At 59.6% G+C, this 26,865-nt stretch overlaps 1 protein-coding gene across 1 annotated transcript; it reads right to left on the bottom strand.

Moving 5' to 3' along the window:
* Positions 1-5,354: 5,354 nt before the first annotated feature.
* Positions 5,355-16,256, bottom strand: HS3ST2 (heparan sulfate-glucosamine 3-sulfotransferase 2). The gene is made up of 2 exons (XM_074552811.1): positions 15,272-16,256; positions 5,355-6,588 (listed from the first exon to the last, which is right to left on the bottom strand). The coding sequence occupies exons 1-2, from the start codon at positions 15,703-15,705 to the stop codon at positions 5,970-5,972; spliced, it is 1,053 nt and encodes a 350-aa protein (XP_074408912.1). The 5' UTR covers positions 15,706-16,256; the 3' UTR covers positions 5,355-5,969.
* Between the last annotated feature and the right edge of the window lie 10,609 nt (positions 16,257-26,865).

Raw genomic sequence — 26,865 nt, 5'->3', positions numbered from 1 at the left:
ACGACCAGAATAATGAGCAGAGCAAGGTCCGCAAGGGAATATTAACTCTGAGAAATAACATTTTCTCCCCCTTTTGAAGTTTGCCCCGTCCTGGTGTGGAGGTGAGCCATGGCTGCTGGAGCTGGCAGCGAGGGCTGTGGTGCTGCTCTGCAGCATCCTCTGCCCCGCTCTGCCCGTGCCAATGCTCTTCCTTGCTCCCCTGTCAGCCCCAGGCCAGTCTGGCTCTTCCTGGCCCAGCCAGGTGTAAACCTGCTCAGTCCACCCAGTCACCTGCAACCCAACAGGACTGGCACTGGTCACTGCAGTGCCACACTGCTCACCACCACACACCCAGCCCAGCTCTGCAGCCAGGGAAGAGCCTGAGCAGAGGGCACAGGGCTGCACTGGGCTCTGAGCTGAGCTGTGTGTTTGCAGGCAGGCTGGCCCACGTTGGATGGAGCGGGTGGCTGTGGCAGCCAGAGCTTCTTGGTGGCTGTGAGCGAGCCCCCGTGCCTGGCACAGGGTGGGGGAGCTGCTGGCACCAAGATCCCCTCCTGGGGCATCAGCTCCTGGGCACCAGGAACCCACCTGTCCCTGGGCACCAGGAACCCACCTGTCCCTGGGCACCACAAGCCCACCTGCCCCTGGGCTTGCCCTGCTGCTGTTGTGCATTTCCCAAAGCCAAGGGTGTGTTTGTCTGGCCCTTAACAGAAGCAGCCCAGAGCTGAGCCCTGCTGTGTAGATATGAGTGTTTCAGGAGGCTCACCCCTCTGAAGATGTAAGCCAGCAGCACTCCTGAATTTCAATTCTTTTATCTCCTCTGGTTGGCTGAGTCATCCAGGGACCATTCCCCTGACGTATGGCTCCGTGTGTACACAATCCCCATTACACAGGGCTGCAGTTTGGAGAAAGTGCCTTTTTTCCCAGTGGTGATTAATGATGATAATCTCCCCTCCCACTGAGCCTCTCAGGTACCTGTTGCAGAGACACCATCCCCAGAGGATGCTGAGCACTTAATGTGCCACTGTCAGACAAACTGCACATCCTTCTGCTGAAAAAGACACTGAACAAACCTGAACGGGCTGTAAGATTTCTTTGTCTTGTTTCCCACAACACCCATGTCATCTGTCCCACATTGGTGAGCAACGGGGAAGCAGCAGGTTTGGTGTGCCCTCCCAAGCATGTGGGGGATCCCTTGGGATGATCCTGTGGGGCTGCACATGGGGGGATCTCGTGGGGGGATCCCTCAGGTGCTCCCCTGGACAAGATGCCATCAGCAATGGGGTGGCTAATTGATAATTTGGACTTGCACTGATAATTTGTACTTGCATTTTTGCCAGGCTGCTGGTCCCAGGGAGGCAGCCCTTTGGGGAAGGCAGCCCTTGGCAGAGCCTCTGCCTTGACAAGCTGCAAGTGCAGGAGTGAGGGCATTAAAATGCTTGTGTTGATCTGGCAGGGACAGCGCTGGGACAGCGACAGGCAGTGATTTGCTGGGAAAGAGGGAAATGACAATATTCTCCATCAACATTATTATAGGGCTGTGCCTCAGGGTGGACAACCCAAGAGCTGTGAGAAAGACTTCAATTTGCTTTTCCTCCCCAAGGAGAGCTAATGGCGCTTAGTGCAGCTCTGGCCAGCAGCCACCCTCGGTGCAGGGGGCACCGAGCACCCTGAGTGCCACACCATGGCAGGGCTGGGGGATTGTCCCCAGCTGGGGCCGGGGCTGGCGTGGCTGAGGGGCCCCCCTGCTCCACCCAGCTCTGCAGAGACATAGCACATCTGAATGAGCTTGTCAAATGAGATTTTCTGTCTGGTTAGAAATGGATTTTCGAGCTCCTCGCTCACATGTAAACATTTTTAGTGGTCCCCAGCCAAATCAGAGCCAGTGAGAGCAAACATCAGGCAGAGCAGACCCAGTCCCTGCAGGGAAATCACTGGCCACGGAAGGAAACCAAATGCATGATGGCTTCGAAAGGCATCCATTAAAGTTGTGCTGAAGTGATTCATGGTGCTGGTAGTTAGACTTTAATTAGATCTTAATCATGTAATTTTATCTTTGTTTTAGAGATTAGAGCTAAATGAATGGATTGGTCTCATAACAGTGCTGGTACTAAACAGAGCACTGCCACATGGCAGCTCCGTGGCAGGCAGAGAAGGGACTGGGAGCATTGGCCTCTCTGGGTGCTCTAAATAAAATTGGTGTGTTTTAAATAAAGAAAGACATTTATTTAAAACACATAAATCCACCAGGACCTACCAACACTTTCCATCCTGGCTGCTCTTTTGGGCACCCCCAGAGCTGTGGCACAGGGCTGCTGTGCCCTGCAGGGTATGTGGATGGATGAGCACACCCTGAGTGGCAATGGCAGCAGGACCATCCCTCTGCTGGCATGCAGGAACCCTGGGTGTGTGTCCCTGGAGGGGTTTCCTCCCTTGCAGCTGTGGGACCTGTCAATATCTGCCCTGCCTTGCACCTTGCTCTTCAGTTACTTTATTTGAGCCCTACAAAATGGGCCCAGGTTTGCAGAATTATTCCCTATGGGTGGCAGGGCTGTGACAATGCTGCTGAGGCACAGCCCAGCTCTGTGGGGCACAGAGCCCACTGCCAGGGCTGCCCTGGGGCTGGGATCGCCCATGCCTGGCACAGGGGCCGTGTCCTGGAGCACATTCCCCGCAGCCACGCCTGGCTGGGGAAGCAGCAGCTCCATCCAAGCCTCAGCTTTTGCCTCTCTGGGCTCTGAGCTCTGCCTGGAGCCGAGCTGTGCCCAGGGCTGCCCCTGGGCTGGCAGGGAGGCGAGGTGGCAGCTCTGTGCCCCACGGTGCTGCAGTGCCAGCTGCCAGAGCTGAGCCAGCCCCGCTGCCCTTGAGCCCTTGCCTGCCCTTGCTGCAGTGGCAGTGCCCCCTCCCCACCTTCCCTCTCCTGCTTGACATGCCACAGGAGCCACTCGAGCTCATTACTGCGGGAGATTATAGGTCCCCAGGTAATAACGAGTCTTCAGATAATTACTAACAGATTCTCTAATAGGAATGAACTCGGTTGAATCCATTCAGTCACTGGGTAAATATTTATCCCTGAGCTGTCCTTATCTCCAGCCGCTGGAGCGTGCCAGTGACACTTTGCTGTTCCGACGCCACAGGAGCCAGCTGGGGAGTGGGGTGTGGTGAATGAGCAGCTGAGGCCCCTTCACACCTTGACACACCTGTTAACACACCTGTTATACACTTATTGACACACCTATTGACACACCTGTTAACACACCTATTATACACTTACTAACACACCTATCCACAGCAGGGCACCTGCGCTGACCCGGCCCCATGCCGCGGCTCAGGGATGGCCGGGACCCAGCATCGATGTTCCCTGTCCCTGTGGGAGCTGTGCCATCCAGCTGTGCCATCCAGCTGACCCATCCGGCCGTGCCCATCCAGCCGTGCCCATCCAGCTGTGCTGGGCAGCAGTGACAGACCCTGAGTCACCCCAGCCCGTGCTCCTGTTCCTTGCTGCAGCCTGATGGAATCATAGGAGGGAGCTTGACCTCCTTGGCTGTGTGAATCCCAGCTGCCCTGAGCATCCATCATCCCGAGGGCTTGCAGGTCTCCGTTAATGACTGTATTTACCTGCTGCCCACTCTGTGTGCGGGGAAGGAGGTGAGCTGGGAGCACACAGCCGAGCATTGCAGTGGGGGGACAGGGCTGGGAGCACCCCGCAGCCACTCCCAGGACTCTGCCCGCTCCAGTGAGCGTGGAGCCAGCAGTGAAAATGAATCATATTAGCTTAGTAAGAAGTTAATCAAATTTTCTCGGTGCTCACGGTGCTGCGGTCCTGCCGTGGTCAGAGGGATAACAATGCTCCTCGTGCACCTGGAAATACCAGGGCTGGATTTAACGAGCTGCTCCAGTGACCATGGAGCTGTGGTGTCCCAGGGCTGCTCCCCCCGGGTCAGGGTGTCCCCACTGGGGACAGGCAGGGTGAGGAGCTGATGGGGACACCATGACAAAGGTAAGATCCTGACTGGGGTCCTGGGGCAGTCCCAGTGGGGAAAGGACCATTTTGGGAGGAGAGGCTGCTCCCAGGCAGGAGCAGGGCTGTGGCTCCCTGGATGTGCCAGTGGCTCTGCTCTCCTGGGCAGGGCACTCACCACTGATGGGAACGGGCCAGGGAAGGACCCCCTTGGCCCAGCTGGTCTCAAGAGCTCTTCAGCTGGATCAGGGACCACTTAAACCACATTCATTATGGTTAACTATTTATGGGCTGATAAATATTGAACAGCTGCTCTCTGGGGTTCAGGCCTGAGCGCACCCATCAAAACACAGCACACAGGACGGGGTGGCTGCTGTGGGGACAGCTGGGGCCGTGCTGTGCCAGGGATGGCTGCAAACAGTGGTGTGACAGCCCTGAGAGCAGAGCCCCTGTCCCTGGTGCCCTGCCAGGCCGGGCCAGCACGGGGGTCCCTCTGGCAGCCCCTGTGCTCGGCATCACCTCTCCAAACCAGCAGCACCCCACGTCCTCAGCAAACCCTGCCATCCTCGGCCAACCCCTGCCCTGCCTCCTCCGCATGCAAATTGCCTGCTTGGGGCTTTTTAAGCCATTTTTAAGAGCTCCTAATGTGTTCTGCGTTTTCAGTGCAGCCCTGCCTGTGCCCTCATTTGCTCACCCTTTGGAAAGCTAATACTTGATTTAAGCACATTTCTGCTCCCTCCATTTGTAAGGACAAATGTAAAGTAATTGTTTGATATCGCAGCAGTTTCCTCAGGCTCCAGCTCTAATTTCCCACTAATACAGTATTGTCAGAAGGATCAATCTAACCTGGCACCTTCTGCCTCCTTGGAGTGGATTGGAAATGGCTTTTCTACTGTGAGGCTGGGATTTGTGAGTCTCGCTGCGAATGTTTTTCTCCTTTAAAGGAAAAATCATACAAGCAAATATCCCATTTTCCTGTCAATGGCCATTAATTCCCATCTCTCCCTCCACCTGCCCATACCTGCCTCTGGGTCCCCTCTCTGCTGTCTTCTCCTGTGGCTGGCATTGGCAGAGATGCAGATGGGGCTCTCTTAGGCGTCCACTAATTAACTCCAATTTTTTCCTATTAGAGCTCACTGGTCACTAATCACTCTCAGTGAGGCCTTGCAAACTGGTCCATGGTGTGTTGCATCCCCACATGGTCACTGTGCACCGTTGTGAGACATCCCAGCCTGTGCCAGGGGATGAGCCTGGGCAGCCCCAGGCAGGGCTGTGCCACAGCTTCCCCTTGGTCATGTCAGGCCTGTCCTGCCCGAGCCGCTGCCCGTTCCCTCGCCTGCCTGGGGGTGTGGGGGCTCCCCGTGCCCCCCAGCTCTGCCCAGCCCTGTCCTAAGAACAGCCCATGCATTCGGACTGGTGGAAGCCACTTTATTTACATGAAGGGATCACAAGCTGAACAAGGAAACTAGTGCCACTAAAGTACCCGTAACAGCAGGATTCTGTGCTTTATTCACAGGACAAAATATCAGTACAACATTTTCCATAGATTCTTTGTCAAGCAGATACATCTCACTGTCCTCAGGGGTACACATGGCGGCAATGACAAAGTGCAGCTCTGCCTGGCAGGGACAGTCCCACTGCCACTGTCCAGGAGCACCCATTGCTGTGGGACACAGAGGGCTGTGCTTTGGAGCAGCCTGGGCACAGGCTGCAGATGGGGCCATCCCCGTGGCCCAGGGACCTTGCGGTGCTCAGAGCAAACAGGAGCCCACAGAGGTGGCTGCTGGCCCGCTGGGACAGGCAGTGCTGCTGGGCACCCATCCCTTAGCCTGGTGGCTGCAGCAGGATCTGAGTCTTCCTTGTCTTGGTTCTCCAGAGCACTGCAGACCCCTAAGGGACAGGCGACCCCCTTGCCTGGCTCTGCCTGCAATTCTGGGCAGGATGGGCTGAGGGGTCCTGGCTCCAGCCCCTTGGGCTCTCCTCAGAGAACACTGCAGCTTCCTGTCAGTGCAGCTCTGCTCCCAGACATTCACTCCCACCTGAAGTCCTGCCCGACTGTTTCATAGAATTTGATGTTATAAGGTCTGTAAAAGTCCCGAAGCTGCTCGATCACCTCGGGGTCTATCTGCACGTGAGTCCTGCCCTTGGACTTGCCAAGACAGCGGGGCAAGCCGCTGCTCTCTGACTTCTTCAGGCACGGAAAGCCTTTTGTCTTGTTGAAGTAGAAGTGCTTGTCAGTGATAACCCGTTTGATGCCCAGGAAATCCTGGACCTTGCCCATCTCGCCCGCCGGGTCCGTGATCAGCCTCTCGCCACTGACGAAGTGGATCTGGGACAGGGGGAAGTACTGGAGCCAGCTCTGCAGGTGCACGGCGTACATGCCGATGCGGATGGCGTTCCAGGAGGTGTCCACCAGCCCCAGGCTGCGGTTGCGGAAGGTCAGCCCCTCGAAGGTGGGGATGTCTGGCTTCTTGGACAGCGTCTGCGTGTAGTCCGAGATGGCGCGGGTCACCGGGTTGCGCACCACCACGATCAGCTTGGTGTCCCGGGACATGTTGAAGATGCGCCGCGGGGCCTCCTTGGTCACAAAGTAGCTGGGCGTCTTCTCCACCGTGATCTGGCTGTCAAGGGTTCGTGGCATCAGGCTCCTGCGGGTGAAGCAGAGTGGCATGGTAAGGGAGGAGCCGGGACTGGCACCGGGAGGTGGTGGCAGCACCATGGGGCTGGTGACGTGTCCCCTCCCAGTGGGACCACGCAGGCACAGGACCCTGGCCATGGATGGCTTCCAGGTCCATCCCAGTCCCAGGGGACAGCCTGGCAGAGGACAGGGGCACTGGCAGCCCCACACTCACACCAGTGTGTGTCCAGTGCCAGGATGCAAGAGTGGGATGGCTGTGCCACAACACCACCACCACAAGCAGCCTTGGGGAGCAATGGACAGAGCCCTGGGAGCTGTGCTGCTCTGCCAGTGGGAGCTGAGTCCAAATGGGCCAGGCCCAGGAGCTCCAAATGGGCTCCTGGGTACACACATCTGTTTCTGGCACTGGCAGCTGGGCTGCAGGCCAGGCAAGGAGCACCAGCCTGGGGAAATGCAGCATCCCTGCAGCCCAGCTTAGCACTAATTAAATCATTTGCTTTGACATCTGAACATCCAAATCAAATAAAACCTAATGGGACGGAAAGATTTATAAATTGGTCTTGTATTACTAGAGTAAACTATCAAATCCACTGCAGTCAGATGCATGACACTGGAGGTGCCCTGGCTGAGCAGGCAGGGACAGGTAGGGAATGCCTGGCTGGAGTGCACAGGGAGCTGTGGCAGCCAGGATGAGGCCAGCGCCCCAACACCCCATCCCTCTGTGCATCCCTGCCTGCAGCCATCCGCCAGAGAGCCCGAGCCACCAGGTTATCTCTGTCACAAACCCAGACAGCAGCCAGGGCCACCAGGGCTCCCCAGGCTGGGCCATGCAGTGACCAGGACCTGGCATCCCTAAAGCACAGCCCATGGCCAGCGGCTTTGGGTGATGAAAGACCTGACTGGGAGCAAGAGCAGCCCAGAGCATCTGGGTGAGCAGAGCACAGAGATGGCAGAGCAGAGCCAGGGCATGGCAGGGAGGGGTGGCACCTGCCGAGGGCACCATCCCACGCACCCCCATGTGCCCTTGACCAGCCTCCTAATTGGAGAGAAAACAAACTAATTAGTCAGCATAAATTAGCAGGGCTGGTTCACTGAGGTACCTGAGCACGGATGGCGCTTAATTGGCCTTTCCCACTGCTCTGCTTCAAACCCCATAAATCCCGATTATGATTCCCATTGGTTAATGACCGTCAGGAAGTGCAGGCACATGGTTCTATCTCCACATCACAAACAAGTTTCATCATAAATCAGCGCAGGACAGCTCTGTAAGTGACTCACTATTACAATATATTGTGGAGGATCATAAAACTGCTGTTTCATTAATGGCTCATCCTCAAGCCTGTTAGATTTTCATTACGTGAGTTATTAGGTCCATGCATTCAAAATACAAAATTACAGGTTCTAATCCATTATGAAAAACACAAAATCTCTGCATAGTAAATTACTGAAATGAGACAAGAGTTGTTTTTTTTTAAATGGACTCCCAGTGTTTGCTGCTCATGAGCAACAGAGACTGCTGAGACAACAAAACACAGCACGGGCAGATAAATAAATCACCAGTGAAGCCATGCAAGGGGGAGAGATGTCATCCAGGCATTCATTTTCCCGCTAACAGCAGGATCCCCAGGGCTGCAGGAGCAGGGAAATGCATGGCAAACTTAATTACACCAGACTTTAAAATAATATTTTTGGACTTGTGCACTCCCAGGGTTATTTGCATACAAATAGCATGTCACACAGCTCTAAGGCCCGGGCTGGCAGGTGCAGGTGTGAAGGTTCTTGGTGCCAGAGTGCGTGGCCAGGGCTGAGCCAGGAGCTGCTCCTGTGGCTCTGCTGCTGTCCCCAGCTGGCCTTGGCACTGCCCCTGGCGTGTGCTGAGCCAGCGGTGCCAGCTGGGGACAGGGGTGTGACACTGGCAGGGGGAGGATGGCTGGGCACTCACTCAGCACATTGCTCTGGCTGCAGGGACAGCATTGATTCCTCTTGAGTTAGAGATTGATTGCTTTAGAGCTGCCCACTGCTTAAAGGCCTTTATTGCCACTTGATACGGGCACTGACACTCCCTTCAGCCCAGATTTAGAGGTTGCCCATGTTAGTGACATGGGGACAGGTGGGTACAGCCCAGGGGAGCTGCTGTGCCCTGCTGTGCCCAGCTGTGCCCCCCCACCCCAGAGGTGCTGGGCAGCAATGCAGAGCCAGGCCTGGCTGTGCCAGCACGGAGGCAGCATCTCGCCCTGAAGGGGTTAACTCTCACCAGCACCTTCCCGAGCCTGAATTATTAATTTTGTTATAATCTGCCTTTGGGCACCCTGCGGCCCCTACAACACTCCCACATTAAAGAAACATGCACTCCCTCACTGCTGCGCTGCTTTGATGTCGAACATGCGTGAAACACTCTCCCAGGGAGGAATTTGTACCAAATCTCATCAAACAATTGAGATATTGCAGATAAGAGCGGGAGGGCAGTGCCCACTGATGATCCCATCACAGCCCTGCCCCAGCAGCTCTGGGTCAGTCCCTGCTGTGTGCAGAGCTTGGCCTGCACCGCCCTGGGCTCCATCTGCTCAGGGGCATGCAAACAAACGGCTTAATCTGGCAGAAGCCCCGAGTGCCAGCTCTGCGGTGAGGGCGCTGCTGCCCCTGTGCCAGCTGATGCCAGCAGCAGGAGGGTGGGCTGTGAGCGGCTCCAGCTGCAGCGTGCTGTGCTGGGAGGGGAGCAGGGAGGCACAGGAGCTGGCACTGCTCCCGGCAGGGCTGAGCCATGCCGTGCCATGCTGTGCCACGGGTGCACACACGGCTGGCAGCACCCTCAGCTCCTGCCTGGCACCTCTGCTCAGCAGGACCGTGGGTGGCAGTGGTGGATGAAAGCTCCAGCAAAGCCACTTCTGGCAGCCTCGGGAAGTTTGAACAGAACTGGTTAAACCAAGTTACTGGTTAAAAACTGGTTTAGTTTAACAAAACTGGTTAAATGTGTAAGAACCGAGGTGTGATGGAAATAAAAATCTGTGGCTGAGACATATCCCAGGGGCCATGGAGGGCACAGCAATGAGGGCTGAGGGCTGCAGCACCCTGCCAAGGGCTGCGAGGGGCTCAGGGGACAGAGGGGATCCCCAGCAGCTCTGCCACCCTGGCACCCACGGGGCTGGGCACTGCCATGGCCAGCAGGACACACTGGGTGCATGCCCAGGGTGGGCACTGCCATGGCCAGCAGGACACACCGGGTGCATGCCCAGCCTGCAGACACAACCCCATGCCCACAGCCACAAACACCCCCGAGGGTCCCTGGCTGAGCCCCACGGCCCCCTGCCACCACCCCACACTACTGCAGCCAGGATTTAATGATGGAGCAGCTCCCTTTAATAAATGTTTATGTTCAAAGAATTTACACCAGCGCTTGCAGACAGCTAATGAGGGACATTTCCATGCATAAAAGCAGAGCGAACACAGTAATTAACTTTGTTGCTGATTCATTTTTAATCATTTAAATGCTCCAGAGATTTGCAGTGTCCTTTAAGTCAAGAGATTCTTTTCCAGAGGGCACACTGCCATTGCCCTTCACATGCACACACCTATGTGTGACTCTCACCCTCCTCCGTAACTGCTCAGCACTGGTGGAGGGCCTGGCAAAGGCCAATGCCAGCTCTGAGGGCAGTGGAGCTGGCAAAGAGCAGGAGATGAGGGAGGGCTCCTGCACAGAGCCCAGCTCAGCCCTGCTGGGGACTGCCCTCTGCTCATGGACTGCCTGGAACTCACCCCTTCCCATTTCTAAGGCAACTCCTTCCACAGCTGAAACTCCAAAATGGAATACTCATTTTTGAAACCTCTGCCTGCGCCCCAGCTGCTGCAGCAGTTCCCAATTCCCGTGTCAGAGCCATGGTGTCCTCCCTGTGCCAGCTGAGTGCAGATGGCACACGGACAGTACAACCAAGCACAAACGCCTCCAATGGCTCCGGGGGCTGCCCATCACCCCGAGGCCCTGTGGGCAGCTCTGGCCCTGCTCCCTGTGTGCTCAGCTCTGGGCACACGCTGTGGGCACGGCCTGGCCCCACCATGGACACCCAGGGCCTGCTGGCCTTTCCTCACCAGCCTCCCAGGGCAGCCTGGCCCGTGGTGTGCCAGCTCACCAGCTGAGTGTGGTGCCTCCAAAGCAAGGTGAGAAAACTGCAGATTACAAGCAAGGTGAAGGAACGGAGCTGATATTCACGTCTTTAACACCAAAGGCGAGGCACCCACGGGAGCTCACCTCAGCATCTCCCCCAGCTCCCCGGACAGGGAAGCTCTCCTGGGCCGAGTGAGGGTCTGGCAGCACCTGGCACAGCCCGGGCAGGTCAGCAGGAGCTGTGCAGGGGCAGTGCAGTGCCCAGGGAACGCTGCCAGCACAGCCAGGTCAGCAGGAGCTGTGCAGGAGCAGCAGGGCAGGGCAGTGCCCAGGGAACGCTGCCCACACAGCCTCATGCAGCACTATGTGCCACGGTTCCAGGCACATTCCCCAGAGCCAGGGCACTCTGAAGTCAAGGAAATTTCAAAGCATCCTTGAAGCTGCTGCCTTCCTCTCGTCTCACTAATTAACTTCACCCAAATGCACTGTCAGTAAAGCCCACAGCCATGTCCCGGGCAAAGCCTAATGGGCTCCCATTTGTGCGTGTGCCAGCCCGGCCATTAGCCGGCAGCAATTAGCAGTGGCCGGGAGCAATTAGCGTCTGCCGGCTCCGTGCTCGCCGTGCCACAGCCCCGGGGGCTCGGGGACACAGCCGGGTCCTGCAGGGTGCTCCAGCCACGCTCCGGGGCAGCGGCAGTGCCTGGGCACCCAGAGACAGGGCAGGGATGGGGGCAGAGTTACAGGGACCTGTCCCGGCCGTACAGGAGAGCTAGGCTGGGCACAGGTGCCATCCCTGGGATCAGGGCATTTGGGTCTGTGCAGAACCAGAGGGCTCTGCCCTGTGCCAGCACCACCTCAGGCTCGGCTGTGGCAGCTGCAGGACGGGTGCCAGCCAGGCTCAGCCTGCTGCTGCTGCAGCCACAGGGAAAAGCCCCTCTCTGTGAAAACAGCCCTGGGGCACCTGACAGGACCACTCAGGAATCCTGATAAAGAAAACTGCATCCTGAGATGCTGCAAATGGAGTCACTACTCAAATTAACGGCAATTTAAATCACACCACCTTCCCCGTGCTCTGGAAAATATTGAAGGTTATTGGCCCACACTACTCACAGCAGGAAAAAGCTCAATATTGAACATTTAGTGCAGGATTGGTAATGAATCGATATTCCCCAGAAGCTGCTGTTTGGTTTCAGTTGTCTTAAAACAGACCTTGCTAAAAATATCTTTCCTGTAGTGTATCTGTAGCTAATGAGGTGGATTAGAGAGTGATGGGAACTGGGAGCAGCACGGGGCTGAGGGCGTGGAGCCGGTGAGGGGCAGCCCTGGGTGGCGGTCCCACAGGGGGGAGCTGGGGCTGGCTGTGCCCAGCCTTCATCCCCGGGCCTGGCTCTGCCCAGCCCTCACCCCCGGGCCTGGCTCTGCCCAGCCTTCATGCCCGGGCCTGGCTCTGCCCAGCCTTCATGCCCGGGCCTGGCTCTGCCCAGCCCTCATCCCCCTGCACGGGCCTGGCTGTGCCCAGCCCTCATCCCCGGGCCTGGCTCTGCCCAGCCTTCATCCCCGGGCCTGGCTCTGCCCAGCCCTCATCCCCCTGCACGGGCCTGGCTTTGTCCAGCCCTCATCCCCGGGCCTGGCTCTGCCCAGCCTTCATCCCCGGGCCTGGCTCTGCCCAGCCCTCATCCCCCTGCACGGGCCTGGCTCTGCCCAGCCCTCGCCCCCCTTCACGGAGAGCTGGGGCTGCTCCGGGCCACGGCAGCAGCTGAGGCAGGAGGCACCATGAGAGCAGCTGTGAACAAGCATGACATTTGGAGAGGCAAGGGCAGCAGATGAGGAGGTGTCCCCTCCCGCTAGCTCTGCCATCTCTGCGTCAGACAAATGCCAGGGCAGGGGAAAATGTGAGAAAATGATAACCAACGTTTCTGGAGCATCAGAGGGGCTCATTTCTCACGCTACGTGCAACTGCACCAGAGACCAGCTTGGTCTCTCCACTTGGGTCCCCACTGGGGCACAAGACACGGCTGACTCGGCATCAGCAGCCAGGGCTCCTGCAGGCAAAGTCTCTGCTCACACCAGGGAGTGCCTTTACCTTTGCCTTGCCAAGGGGTCAGTGCCCTGGGCAGCCTGCAGTCACCATCCTCCAGCAGCCTGGCAGCGCCTGCTCTCCCCAGCCAGAGGCTGAACACAGCCCCAGCCAGGCCAGGGGCAGCCCCCCACTCTGGGGTCCGGGCAGGAGCCCCCCACAATCCCTCAGAGCCCCCACATCCACTGCCCAGCTTCTGCTCTGCCCTTGTGGGCCATGGCCACGGGCAGGACTCTGCTCCCTGCTCCCAGGCTCTTGGCAGAGCCACAGCAGCTTATCCCACTGTGGGTTAGACCTGCTCCACATTAATTGCTCCAGTTGCAAGGAGGAAAATCAATTCCACATTTTATACTTTAGCAGCCTCTCTGCTTAAGTTTTGGCACATTTGTCAGTTTAAAAAAAAAATAAGGTAATAAAACCAAGGAAGTGTCATTTAATTGTTTTAGCTGAACTAATTTGCAGGCCCCGCTGCTCTGGCGTGATCTCTCTATTGATCCAGACAGAGCTGGGCCCTGGGGCAGGGCGCTGCTCACCTGGCCACGCTCCCACTGCTGCTCCCACTCACCCCAAAACCACCCTGCATCCCTCCTGGCCATGGACAGGTCCCTTTGCATGGAGCATCCCAGATGGAACAACGGCTCAGGGTGGGAGATGTCTGCCCAGCTGCACACTGCTGCAGCCCCTCAGTGCCAGCCTGAGGGGAGAGGGCACAGCTCCTGCTCAGCACCATCCCAGGCAGGGTCTGTCCCCTCATTCAGGGCAGGCTCCGTGTCCCAAACCTCATAAGGGAGGAGTGTCACAGGTCAGTCCTGCACTGCCCATGAGGCTCCCAGCCCCACATTTCCCACACTGACAGCACACGGGAAGCCCAGCCCACATCAGTCACAGACACAGGGTTGCAGGGAAGGATCCCAGCTCAGGATTTGGGGAGCTGTTTCCCAGCTAGGTGATGAGCCCATGGAGCTCCCCTCGGAGCCAGGGCTCAGCTAGGACCCATATTCTGCTCCATCACCTATCCAGCCACTTTGGATGTCTCCAGAGAAAGCACTGTCCTCACATGCCTGTGCTGCAGGGCTGCTCACAGCTGCAGGCTTTTGGGGGGTGCAGGAGGGGTGACAGTGCCTGATGTTGGGGAGGACGTGGGAATGACACAGACCTGCCAAGAGAGGCAAGAGCAGATCAAGGGTATTGCTGTAGCTACTCTCTGAAGAGCAGGAGGAACGGGGCATGCTGCAGGACACCCTCAAGAGAAGGAAAAAGCTTCAATAAGCTTCACCTGTGCCTGTCCTGGCTCTCCTGTCACCTGCCAGCAGTACGGGCACCAAAGGATCTCAGCACAGGGCAGCAGCGCTGCAGGTCTCCATGCACGCCTGCCTGCACGAGCCCCAGCCACCAGGAGCCGAGCAGAGCTGGGAGTGAGCACCATGTCACACTGACTTCCCACCTGCCTGCACTGGCACCGACCTGCTGTGGAACTGGGCACATCTCTCCCAGGAAAGCGCCGTCGGGATGGAGGCAGGAGAGCTTGGTGAGCCCCACAGGCTGCCTCCTCTGCCACCACGGTGCTCCGACACACAGACAGACAGAGCCCTTTCCCCTGCTCTGAGCTACAGGCAGCCGGGGCCCGGCCAAGCCCCGCTCGGCCTCCCGAGGCTGATGCCCAGCAGAAGCGCCGTGGCCTTGCCCAAAGGCACCCAGCCCTGTCCAAGGGCACAGCGAGTACTGCCAGAACACTGGGGGAACCTCGGGGAGCAGGGGCTGAGCGCCGGCAGCACCGCTGAGCCCACGGGCGCTGTGACCTGCTTACAGCAGCACGCACTGCCTCTCCGGAGCGCCCACCGCACCTCACAAAAGCCCTTACGGAAATTAAATCCCACCATCTCCTGCTGGACTCGCTGACCTCTGCAAATGATTAGAGATTCCATATAGCTCCACAGTCACTCGAGTTCAGAGAGAGGGGATGGCAGAGGACAAGGACTGTCCCTCTCAGGAGCCAGCGATCAAAGCCGGCAGCAGAAGCGTGCGGGGCGCACCGAGCAGGGCTGCGGGAGGACAGGGCGTCCCGTGCAGGCACTCACGCGTTTTGGAGAACCGTTCACCCAGGCAAATGTTTCCTCAGACAGGATGGAAGGGATGCCCTGGCATCGTCCGGGCTCCGGGGCACCTACCGGCAGGGCCAGGGCTCGGGGGGCTGCAGCCTAGAGCACCGGCGAACGGGCAGGACCGAGCCGCGACCCACTCGGCTACAGCAAGAAGAGACTAAGGAAAACTCCCGGAGTGCGGCCGGGAGACAGCCCCCGCCGCCTGCCGGGAGCGCTCCGGCCCCGCCGGCTCCACCGAGTGACCGAGGAACGCGGACCGAGTCCGCACCGAGAGCGAGAGCGCCGGGAGAGGAGCGGGGACGGGCAGCGGGCGGCGGTGCCCGCGGTGCGGGGGGACGGGGACGCTCCGGGACGCGGGACGGCCAAGGGGTGCGCGGGGCGGGCGGGGGCCGGTGCCGCAGCCCCCCGCCCTCACCTGTACCACTCCAGCCCGCGGTGGTAGTTCCTGTCGAAGAAGTGGGGCTCGGTGCCCAGGGCGCGCACCTCGGGGTGCACCCGGATGAACTCCAGCACGGCGCGGGTGCCGCCCTTCTTGACGCCCACCACGATGGCCCGCGGCAGGCGCTTGGTGCCGGGCCGGGCGGGCCCCGGGGCGCTGCCGGCCGGCGGGGCGGGGGCCGCCCGCCCGCACGGCCGCGACTGCTGCAGAAGTTTCTTGGCGGCGGCGGCGCGGGCGGGCGGGCAGCGGGCGCGGGGCGCGGCGGGGCTGCCGCAGCAGCACAGGAGGCTGTAGCACAGGTACGAGCAGGACAGCGACAGCGTGAAGAGGACGAGGACCCTCCCTGCCAGCCGCCGGGACGGAGCCGGAGCCACGGCCGGGGCCCGCCCGCTCGGCGCCCTACGCGCCATGGCTCCATGGGGCCGCGCCGCCGGGCACGGCGGGCCCCGGCCCGGCGCCCCGGCCCCGGCGCGGCCGCTCCGGCATCGCCCGCGGCTACGCGGCGGCGCGGCCGGGCCGCCCGAGGGGGCCGCGCCCGCCCCGGCCCCCCTGCGCCCGCCGCCCCGCCGCGGCCATCCCCGCCATCGGGCGGCGGCGGCTCCGCGCTGCCTCCGCGGGAAATGCCGGGGCAGCGGCGGCTGCGTCGCTATTTAAGGGGCCGCCTGACGTCAGCGCCTCCCGGAGCCCCCGCGGCCGCTCGGCGGCCGGTGCCTCCCCAGGGCCGGGCCGGGCCGAGCCGTGCCGGGGGTGCCCTTCCTCCCGGCACCGGGCTGCCCGCGAGTGCCGCCCTGCCCGGCCCCGGTGCCGCTGCGCTCGTCCCGTCCCCGGTCGCGCTGTCCCGCCCGGCCCTGCCCCGCTCTGCCCCCACATCCAGCCCTGAGCCGCTCGAAGCAGCGCTGTGGAGCCGGGGGCAGCCGCCTCCGTCCCCGCAGCCGCGCACCCTCGGCCCGGGAGCGGGGAGCGGCGGAGCGGGGTGAGCAGCGCTCGCCGGGAGCGGCAGCCGGGGCTCGGGGCTGCCAGGGTCACGGCCGGTGCCCGGTGCCCCAGCCCGGTGCCGGAGCCGCGCTGCTCGAACCATCCGCCCCCGAGCGGGGCCGCCCCACGGCAGCATCGCTTCTGTCCTCGGGAGGGCAGGAGGAGCAGCCATCGGCCGCCGCCGTGCCGCCGGTAAGTAGGAGGGAAAGCTTTAAAGAGTGACGCATGAATTAAATTTCACTGCCGGGCTGGGGCTGCTCAGCCCCGCCTGTCCCGGCTCTGATGTCCCACATGCAGGCTGAGCCGGGAAGCCCACCGGCTGTGGCACAGTCTGAATGCGGACTGCTCCATCCCCATCCCCGGCTCCTCTGTTCTTTCCTTTCCCCTTGCACCCCGACATCCCACGCTTCCGCTTGGCTGCTCCCGCTGAGCCACAGGGCTGCGTGCGGCACCGCTCAGACATTAGCAGCCATCGCTCCTGCTCGCTCAGCACTAGAAGCTTGATCGGCTGCAGAAAAGTACTTGTCTCGTTCCTTGGGAAGAATGATGACAGGGAGAGACAGGCAAGAAGTGCCAGCCCGACACAAACGAGGACGCCGCAGGCTCCCGGCTGCCAGTCCAGGGCGGGGACCAGGTTCCCTCCTGTGCAACACCCAGAACTCGGTGCAGACCTGAGAAACAATGGAAAAAAAAATGAAAAGCAGCGCTGCCTGCAGGCTCTCACCTGGCTGGAGCATGGCACTGCTCCTCCCTGGGAGCAGGAATGGAGTTTCCAGGAAGACACATCCTGTTGCCTCAGGAGAGCTCTGGATCTAGAGGATGGGCTGAATCCTTGTGGAGACAAACCTCATCATCCTCAGTGACCCACGGGTTTTTCTTTTTGGGACATTGGGTACAGTGCACTGGTCTGTGTGGCAGCAGGTTGTGGCAGGCAGGGCTGAGCCCCAGCCCCTCTGTGTGGCTCAAAGCAGGGGATGGAGCCACGGGCACAGCACCAGCCCAGAGGACAGCCCTGGGCCATCCCTGACAGGTGTGAGCGCGCCCTGGGCCATCCCTGACCGGTGTGAACGCACCCTGGGCTGGTTCTGCCCCTCACACACTGCACCAGAGCCAGCACAGGGCCGGCAGGGCCCTGGCACTGACAGAGCCCACAGGACTTCAGCCTCCTCTCCGAGGGCCACTGCCCTGCCCGGGCAGCGACAGCAGGGCCGGAGGTACCTGAGGGGCCAGGCATTGGCAGGTTCTGCTTTCTACGGTGGAAAGTATCTGTCACTTAGTTCCTCTCCATGACAAACTGCCAAATCTGTGGAAAAGTTGCTTTTTCCGTTTTAGATCACCACCTCCATGTGGTGATCCAGCCTCGGCAGCAGACACATTGCCTAAGCATGAACATTAGAGGCGTCTGGATAAATAAAGCTGCTGCGGATGCCTCAACACCTCCAGGTTTCTCCGCTTGCAAGGGAGGAATGTTTTGTAAAACCGACAATTTCGCTTCCAGTCTTTGTATCTGTGCAGGGCACGTCTTTTCCATGACATGTTTGCTGTTTACACCCCACTCCACATAAACAACAGCTTTCTGGTGCCATCAGCACGCTGCCGGCCCTGCTGCCTGTGCTAACAGAGCCCTGGGAGCCAGCCCCCAGTGGGATCCCCAGTGTGGGGTGCCAGGCTCTGGCATTGCAGGAGGAAGGAGCCCACGGGATCACTGCAGAAGGTACCCTCTCCCCAGCCAGCCTTGCAGCATGGGGGCTGGAGAAGAACTCCAGGAAACATCCTGTCCCTTCTGCCCCCTCACCTGGTCCTTTGTGGAGCTGGTGCTGCATCCAGCTCCCAGCCTGATGCCATCCTCTCCTTCATCTTCTCTTCCCCACCTCCCTTAGCCACTTTTCAGAGTCCCACCAGTGCTCCCTCTCCTCCCCATCCCTCTTGGGTCCCTGGCTCTGTTCCCAAGCAGATCTTTCTCATCTTGCCTCCTTCATCACTCCCAAACTCTCCAGTCTCTGTCTGTACATTTACCAAAGCAGGAACCCCACTGCCTTGTCTGACATTGACCCTGAAGGACCCCACATCCTGTCCCTCCCAGGCCACCTGCAGCTCCTCAGTGCTCCTTTGCCCAGGGCAGTTTCTCCAGTATGGCCCTGCAGCCTCTCCTGCTCCTCCCTGCTCAGAGCAGCCCTTGGCTCAGGCACCGTGGGGCTGTGGCCGAACAGCGCTCATGACAGACCCCACAGAAGGGATTTGGGGCCTGTCTTCAGGCCTCAGGCCAGCCCCTTTGCCCTGTTTCCCCTCTGAGAGACTGATCTCACCACAGCATGAGCTGACAGCAGCAGGAACCACTGCTGGGGGCTCGCAGCTCTGTGTTTTCCTGGGAGGACCTGGCCCAGGGCTCACCCCAAGCACAGACAGCTGCCAGGCAGGCAGAGAGAAAAGCTCCCTACAAGTGTAGGGACCAGGAGATTTATTACAGAAATACACAAAGTTTGTGCCAGGAGCACATGAAACCTAAAAGAATATGGAAGCAGTAAAGTGCACACTAGAAAGAACAAATGAAATTAAAAGTGGTGTCCTGCCCATTATGTCTCCATGTTGAAGGCAGAACAGAACAAGTTTAGAATTTATTTGCAGAGCCAAAGAAAGTGCTCCGTGCCAAAGTGTCACTGTTAGTCCGGTTTTCTGTATCTAATATTGATGTCATTAAGAACATTTTGGTTCTGGGCTGACAAACTGTCCCCTACTCTTGTGTTGGGAATCAGGCTGAGCTCTGCATGTGCAGGGACAGGGGGATCCTCAGTGCTGCAGGGCAGCCAGAGCTGAGTTGCTGCAGCCTCATGGCCCTGATGAGCTCCTGAAACAGACACCAGGCCTGCTGCTCAAGTGCCTCCCTGTTCTCCTTGTCCTGGCAGGAAACTTGGAGCTGCTAAAAGGACACTTGGGCATTTTGGAGTTGGGCAGTGGGGCAGAGGGATGCAGTTGAGCCAGATCCTGTGAGGGACCAGGAGGGTACAAGGATGGGGATCAGAGCTGATGGTGCTCAGACGCTTGCTACACATCCCCAGGATGCTGTGGGGGGCACAGGCCAGCAGGACTCAGCCATTCACGAGCACCACAAGCACTGGGACTGCATCCTCACTCCCAAAGTCTCCAGGATCACTGCGGCACCCTCAGCACTCACCGGTGACTCACTGTCACCACTCACACCGTTCCAGTGGTGCCCTGTCCCCGGCGCAGCCTCGCACCGTCCTGGCCTGGCGGGAGCCGCCGGCTGGGTGCTGCAGAGGATGGGAGCGGTGCTCAGCCCCATCAGCTCATGGCACTTGAGCTGCCCTGGCCCCTGGGCTGCTCCCGGGGCTGCTCCTGCCTGGCACAGCCCCTCGGCTCCTTCACACCCCTCCCGAGGCTGGCACATCTCCCAGCTCTGCACTCCGGGGTCTCCTAAGGCCAGTGGACTCTCCAAGTGCCCGTCAGACAGCAGGATGGAAGTGCAGGCCGTGGAGCTGCCTTCAATTGGGTCTGAACTCCTGTTAAGCCTCATTAATCAGTTGTAAATGCACTGTATTCTCAATAAGGTCAGAAACAATAAATTTAATTTTGACTCTGACTCAAGCTACTTTGGTCCTAATTCTGAGCCTCCTGCCCAGCCGGAGCAGCCAGCCCTGGCTGTGTTGCACAAACTCATTTGATTCTGAAATGCATTTTTAAGCAGGATGGAGTGGTGCTTAAAAGCTAAATGGCTTCCCCCGGCTGTAATCACTGCTAAGAGTCCTGGAATGAAAGGGATAAAGTCTGGGGGCGGGGGGGAGGGTTTAATCTCACTGAGTAGATTACAGAGATTACTGCAATTTAATCCTTACATATCTGTCACTGACGCTGCAAAGACCGTAACCGAGGTGGGCACGGGTGTGCGCCCCCTCCCAGCCCCTGCCCCTCTCTGCTGCCCACCGCGGCCGCTGCTGCTCCCGCTGGGATGGGGTCCAGCAGGCCCTGACCCGGGGCTGCCTGCCGAGGATGAGGATGCCAGCTGGGCTGGCCCCGTCCCAGCCGTGAGCACCTGGGCAGGGGAGGCAGCAGGGAAGGCAGCGGCTGTGGGACCGCGGGCTGGGCCCACGGCACTGGGCCCCTGCTGGCTGCGCCGGGCTGGGAATGCACCAGAACCCAAGAGAAGGAAGGAAGGGCTCCGGGCGGAGGCAGTGCAGGCAGGCGAGGGTGACCCACAGGTTCCCTTGTCCTGCTGCCCAGGGCGGCTGGATCCCGCTCTCCCCATGAGCATCCCTCCTGCCCCAAGGAGCCAGAGCCGCCTCCCTGGTGCCGGAGGGCTCAGGCGGCCGTCCCGGGTCTGTCGGCGGCAGACACGGTGTGAACAGCGCAGAAATGATGCAGTTGCAGGGTTCATCCGTGTGCTGCGGCGGGCGGGGACCCTGTAACCATCTCTGCTCTCCTACACACCAGCACGGAGCTCTCCCGGCTCTCCGCAGCGCCTGCTTAGGGTAAATCTCATTATCATTCCTCGGGGATCACAGGGGCAGGAGCTAGCTCTCCAATAACTAGAAATATCTCTCTGGCTCACAGACCCTCACAATTATATTTAACTGCAAATGAGGAATCTGTACTCAAACACAAGCTGGTAAATTTTTTTTTGAAGCTTGTTTTCAGTGTCACCGCATGTTCAGCCCAGCTCTTCCACAGCTCTGTAACCCCGTCCTTGCCTTATGTAAACTCAAAGGCAGAAAATCAGAACTGAGCTGCCCCGTTCCCACTGAAGGCACAGGACTGGGTCACTCACGCTTGTTCCCAAAGCTGCTGCCTCCTCTGGCACCATGGCTAGGTGGAGGAAGGCCTGCCCTCCTCTTCCTCACTTCCCTGAGGGTCCCCCTCCACATGTCAGGAGGTGTCACTGCCCACGTTGAAAGCTTTGGGCTGGCTAAACAGCCACAAAGGACCCGCAGAGCAGGACGTGCTGGCAGAGGTCTGGGGCTGCAGGAAGGCTGTGGAGGCAGCAGCGCCTCTCCCAGGAGGGGTTCCTGCAAAACCAACATCAACCCACCTCTGCCTGGGGACTGCTGGGCATCTGGGACTGGTTGCCTTCTCTTGTTCCCCCTGGGTGACCAGCCTATGGCTCTGGTGCTGGGGGAACTGGGCACAGCACAGGGGACCCACCTGACCTCCACAGAGCCAGCACACGCAGAAAGTCCAGGCAATGCCACCCCCTGCACTGACAGCCCTGCACTGCTGGAGGCTTTTAGAGCCTCCCCAAGAGCCAACTGAGGTGTTCTGAGTGACCTCACCTGGGGCTCGGGGGCCCAAAGGGTACCTGCACCCTCACAGGCTCGCTGTGGGGATGCTGGGCAGGGCCATGGCTGCGGGCTCGGGGGGCAGCCCGGGAGGGACAGGTACAGGGCTGTACCGGGGAGGGACAGGTACAGGGCTGTACACGGGAGGGACAGGTACAGGGGCTGTACTGGGGAGGGACAGGTACAGGGCTGTACCGGGGAGGGACAGGTACACGGCTGTACCGGGGAAGGACAGGTACAGGGCCATACCAGGGAGGGACAGGTACAGGGGCTGTACTGGGGAGGGACAGGTACAGGGCTGTACCGGGGAGGGACAGGTACACGGCTGTACTGGGGAGGGACAGGTACACAGCTGTACCAGGGAAGGACAGGTACAGGGTTGTACCGGGCAGGGACAGGTACAGGGCTGTACCAGGGAGGGACAGGTACACGGCTGTACTGGGGAGGGACAGGTACAGGGCTGTACCGGGGAAGGACAGGTACAGGGCTGTACTGGGGAGGGACAGGTACAGGGCTGTACCAGGGAGGGACAGGTACAGGGCTGTAGCAGGGAAGGACAGGTACAGGTCTGTACTGGGGAGGGACAGGTACAGGGCTGTACCAGGGAGGGACAGGTACAGGGCTGTAGCAGGGAAGGACAGGTACACGGCTGTACTGGGGAAGGACAGGTACACGGCTGTACCAGGGAGGGTCAGGTACACGGCTGTACCAGACACGAGAGGTTGTGGCAGGCAGAACAGCAGAAGCTTTGGTGACAGCTTTGGACTAAAATTAACTCGTTTGACAGCAGTTTCTGGTGCATTTCCATGGGCTCCGGAGCTGTGAGTGCGTGCAGGGCACAGGTGGGAGTGAAGCAGTGACGTGCTCCCGTCTCGGTGCCCGTGCCAGGGCCCCGCGGTGCAGCTGCCGGGCAGGAACCGTGGAGCAGAGCCGCGGGTCGCTGCCAGCCCGGGCGGGCAGAGGGGCTGCGATCAGCCGGGCCCGTCCCGACCCGTGGGCTGGTGTCCCAGCAGCAATGCTGGCCCTGGGCCTGCCCTCTGCTCCCGGCAGCCCGCCGGCTTTGTCGCTGCTCTGCACCTGTGGAAACAGCCCCAAACAGCCACTGCCGGCAGCGCTCTCTCTTTGCCGGGGTGGCAGACGTGGCGGGCAGCAGAGGGGCGGCGGGAGGAGAGCCCTGCTGGGAGAGGGGGCTCAGCTCGGGGTGTTCAGCGCTGTCCCGCTCCCAGGGCCCTCAGCTCCCTGCAGCTCCCCTCCCGGATCACAGCCCATGGGCTCTGTGGATAGAGGCTCTTTGCAGGCTCTGGCTGTGCCCGTGCCAGGTGATAATGCAGCCCCAGGTCCTGGGGGCGGGCTGCCCTGCCCCTCCCCGTGCCAGGTGCCTGTGCTGGCACAGCGGGCACTGACTGTCCCGGCAGGGCAGGCGCTGCCCCGGCTGCTGGGAGCTCTCCTCCCGAGGCTGCCCGACTCGGCTCGGCTCGGCTCGGCTCGGCTCGGCTCGGCTCGGCCCGGTCCGGCGGTGCCGCTCGGCAGGCGCGGGCGGAGCCGCGGGTAGCGCTCCCTGCCGAAGGCGCGTCCCCCATGAGCGCGCATCCTTCAGATCAGAAGTTCTCTCCAGCAGGAGCACTTTGAACACCCCGCCTGCTATTTTTAATGGGATTGAAAAGAGAACAAAACCATTTAAGAACTTGAGGAATCAAAGCAAGTGTCCCCACGTCACGCCCAGTGCTTGCAGCTATATCCTGATTAATGACAAGAAAGAGTGGGGAAACAATATTTAATCACACCCTGTTTATACTAGAGCCAAAAATCAAAGCACTGCATTCCTCTTTCATGAGAAAAACGAGGTGGGCATTTCCCCTCTGGTGATTAAGTTTCCTACTACAAGCACATCAATTTCCTTGATTTGGCATGGGGTCCTCGATCATGCCACAAATGAGGGCTTCCTTAGCAGCAAAATATTGCAGACCCCCAGCCGGATCCATACACAAGCCACCGATGTCCATCTATCATTTGTCTGGATTATCTCCATACACATCTCCTCGGGGAGATGGAGATGAGGCAGCTGCAGCCAAACCACGGCTGGCGATTGGCACAGCTGCAGCAGCCGCTGGCCCCGTGTCCTCTGGGCACACAGCCTGCATGGGCACGGGCACTGCTGCCCGTGTGATGTGCTGAGGAAGGGCGCAGCAGGGCAGGAACACCTTGGTGGGCTGGACCCAGTGGGCTGCACGCAGGACCCTGCAGCACCAGACCTTTGCAGCGCTGGTGGCAATGCTGCAGTTCTGTCGCTGGCCAGACCCGCAGCAGCACCCAGCTCCTGTGTCACTGTGGCCACACGGACGCTGTGCTGAGGAGGGAGCAGAGCGGGGCCCAGCTCTGCAGTGGGCAGGGGGTGATGCAGACAGAGATGCTGTTGGGGCTGTAGGGACCCCAGCCCTGCTGCCAGCCCCAAAAAGTGGGTCAGGGAGCACATCACCTCTGCAACACCACTCCCTCCATCCCCTGACTCCCCTGCCTACATTGATTTGCTCGGGATTCCTTGATTAATTAATGTCAGAGAAATGCAAGGTCTGTTAATTACCTCTGATTAATTAGGGTGAACTTTTAATTGTATCCCTAAGCTGAGATACGCTGTTCAATAGGCTCCGTAATTAGTGACCCAGCAATCTCTGTAAAACCAATTAGCCCAGTGTAACAAGTGTAAGGAGCTGGGGGCTGCCCAGCGGGAAGGGGTGCTCCAGCAGCCTTGCACAGGGCCCTGCCTGTCAGTGCCATCTGTGCAGAGCTGTGCACATATTGAGATTTGTGTCCCACATCCACGGGAGATGATGGCTGGTCATCGTGGGCTGGCCCTTAAGTGCAGTGGTGGCAGGGGCTGAAGTGACCTGCACTGACTGGGATGCTCCATGCTCTCCCCAAGGACTTCAGGGCGTTCCAGGTCCCTGGGAAGCTGCTCTGTAGGCTGTGAGGTACCTGGTTAAAAACAACCCAGCCTCCATCCAGAGGTCAGCCCATTACCTGGCTCACTCTTCTTCATGATGTCCTTCAGTCTTTCCATCCTTCTGGCCTTCCTTCTCTTCTTCCATCCCTCTGCCTGGCCCCTGCTCACTTGAGCAAAAGGCTCTGGCAGGCAGAAGAAAACTTTCTTTCCATTGACATATTTAATCATCTAGTGCAGTTTAATATCCAGGTCAGGAAGCAGATGGCGAGTAGCCCGGCTGTCCTGGCAAGCGGGGACAGGAGCGGCTGTTTCCCAGCTCCTGCTTGGCTGTGCCAGCTCCATTAACTGTGCCAGCAGCACCAGCCCTCGCCCTCGCCCACGCCTGCTCTGCCCTCCAGCAGCACCCAGCAGGCTGGGCCATGGAGCCACACCACAGAGATGGGCACTGATGGCACAGACAGGCTGGGGCACAGAGATGGGCACTGACAGCACAGGCAGGCTGGGACACAGAGATGGGCACTGACGGCACAGACAGGCTGGGGCACAGAGATGGGCACTGACGGCACAGGCAGGCTGGACACAGAGATGGGCACTGATGGCACAGGCAGGCTGGGGCACAGAGATGGGCACTGACGGCACAGACAGGCTGGGGCACGTGCTGCCCCGGGAGCAAAACCTTCAGGTAAATGGGGGCAGTGCCCGCTCATCCCAGGGCTGGGGAGTCCAGCCACAGAGAGCCCCTGACCTGAACTCCCCCTGGCCTGGGGGCCACATCTCAGTATGGATGAGCAGGAGCTGGAGCTGGGGCTGCACAGTTCCCCAAGCCCAGCTCTGCCAGCCTTGCTTGCAGTGGCACGGCCATGTGGCACACAGCCCCAGCGGGGACCAGGTTGTGGCCTCTGGCTCCACACATTTGTCCCACTGGTGAACGGTCCCCCTGTGCCAGCCTGGCGCCACCGGCACTGCCGCTGCCTGGAGACCCCTGTCAGAACCACCCAGGCCCCAGGAAGTCATTAGTAATTAATTTGGTTTCTAATCTTCTAATCCAGCTGCTCCTTGATTCGATAAGCAAAAAATCTGCTTTGGCCACATGGTCGCTGTTGCATGTGCTGTGTCCCCGCAGAGACACTGGCAAGGACAGTGCCACCCTGAGCCCGAGGGCCAGCACGGCCCTTTGCTGTGGCAGAGGGTTCCGGCCCTGCCCAGCTGTGCCACGCCGTGCTCTGCTGTGCTGTCCTGGTCCCAGCCCTGAATGAGGGGGCTGAGGGTCCACATGCCCCACCTTGCTCTTTCTGGACCTGGGGCTGAGACAAAACAATTTACAATTCACACTCCTGTTTGAGGCTGGGAGCCACCATGCACCTCAGGGGCCCAGGAGAGGAGCCTCCCCTGTCCCCGGTGCTGCTGTCCATGGTGTCACTGTCCCACTGCGTGGGCAGGGTCACTGACTGCCCGTGCGGCAGGGGCTGTGCACCATCCCTGTGGGCTCTGTGCTGCACCTGTGCCCTGGTCCCTGGGCCTGCCCTGAAGCAGCTCAGTGACATGGGGCAGGTGACACAGCACAGTGACACGGGGCAGGTGACACAGCTCAGTGACACGGGGCAGGTGTGCCTGGCTGGGCACCCCCGGCCCCAGCGGGCACGAGGCCAGGCAGTGCCCACGGGGCCAGCAGCTGTGAGCCGTGTCCAGAGCAGCCAGCAGCAGGTCCACAGCACACCATGGGATGAGGGAACATCACAGATGAGAGCCCAAATCCTTCATTAAATCCCACATTAATCTCTAAGTACAGCCATGTCAAAAATCTTAGCAGCAAAATTAAATTGTGTAGCCATATTTCAGCTGCACAAAATCAATATTAATTACGGTGGGACAGACATTGCTGAGAAGGGGTCTGACCCAGTATTTACCGCTGCAGTCCAACTCCAGCGTGGCAACTTGTTTATATAAAATAACAGCACATGTTTTTGTGGCAAACAGCCTCAATCCAGCGGGTGTTGGGGCTGAGTACAGATGTGCTGGAACAACAACCCCCCCGCAGAAAGGACATGGGAGGGAGACACTGGGAAGGCTGTGTGCAGCTGAGCAGGCCGGGGGAAGGTGGCCATGGTCCCTAAGGGGGTCTGCAGGTGGGCTCTGGCCTGGCAGCACCGTGTCCTGCTGGCATTGCCAGCCCTGGTTCTGCCCCCTCTGCACGGGGCTGTGTGCCCTCTGGGCTCTGCTTTCTGGGGATTTACTCTCAGCTAGAATGAGGATCCTGTCAGAGGGTTAAATCCCATGTTCAAACACAGTTTTTCTCTAAGTTACATTAAAGCTGAGTCTGAGCAGGTCAGAAGTCCATGTGGGACCTGCCAAGCTCGGCAGCCACC

Source organism: Zonotrichia albicollis, chromosome 16 (genome assembly GCF_047830755.1).
Source record: "Zonotrichia albicollis isolate bZonAlb1 chromosome 16, bZonAlb1.hap1, whole genome shotgun sequence".
In the NCBI taxonomy this organism is placed as follows: Eukaryota; Metazoa; Chordata; class Aves; order Passeriformes; family Passerellidae; genus Zonotrichia; species Zonotrichia albicollis.
This window is presented reverse-complemented; position numbering and strand designations above follow the sequence as displayed.

Bases quoted from the DNA above. Each gene is read 5' to 3' on its own strand.
- HS3ST2 (XM_074552811.1), bottom strand. From the start codon at position 15,705: ATGGCGCGTAGGGCGCCGAGCGGGCGGGCCCCGGCCGTGGCTCCGGCT. The intron at 6,589-15,271 runs GTGAGGGCGGGG...CTTCACCCGCAG, and splicing joins CGCGGGCTGGAGTGGTACAG to GAGCCTGATGCCACGAACCC.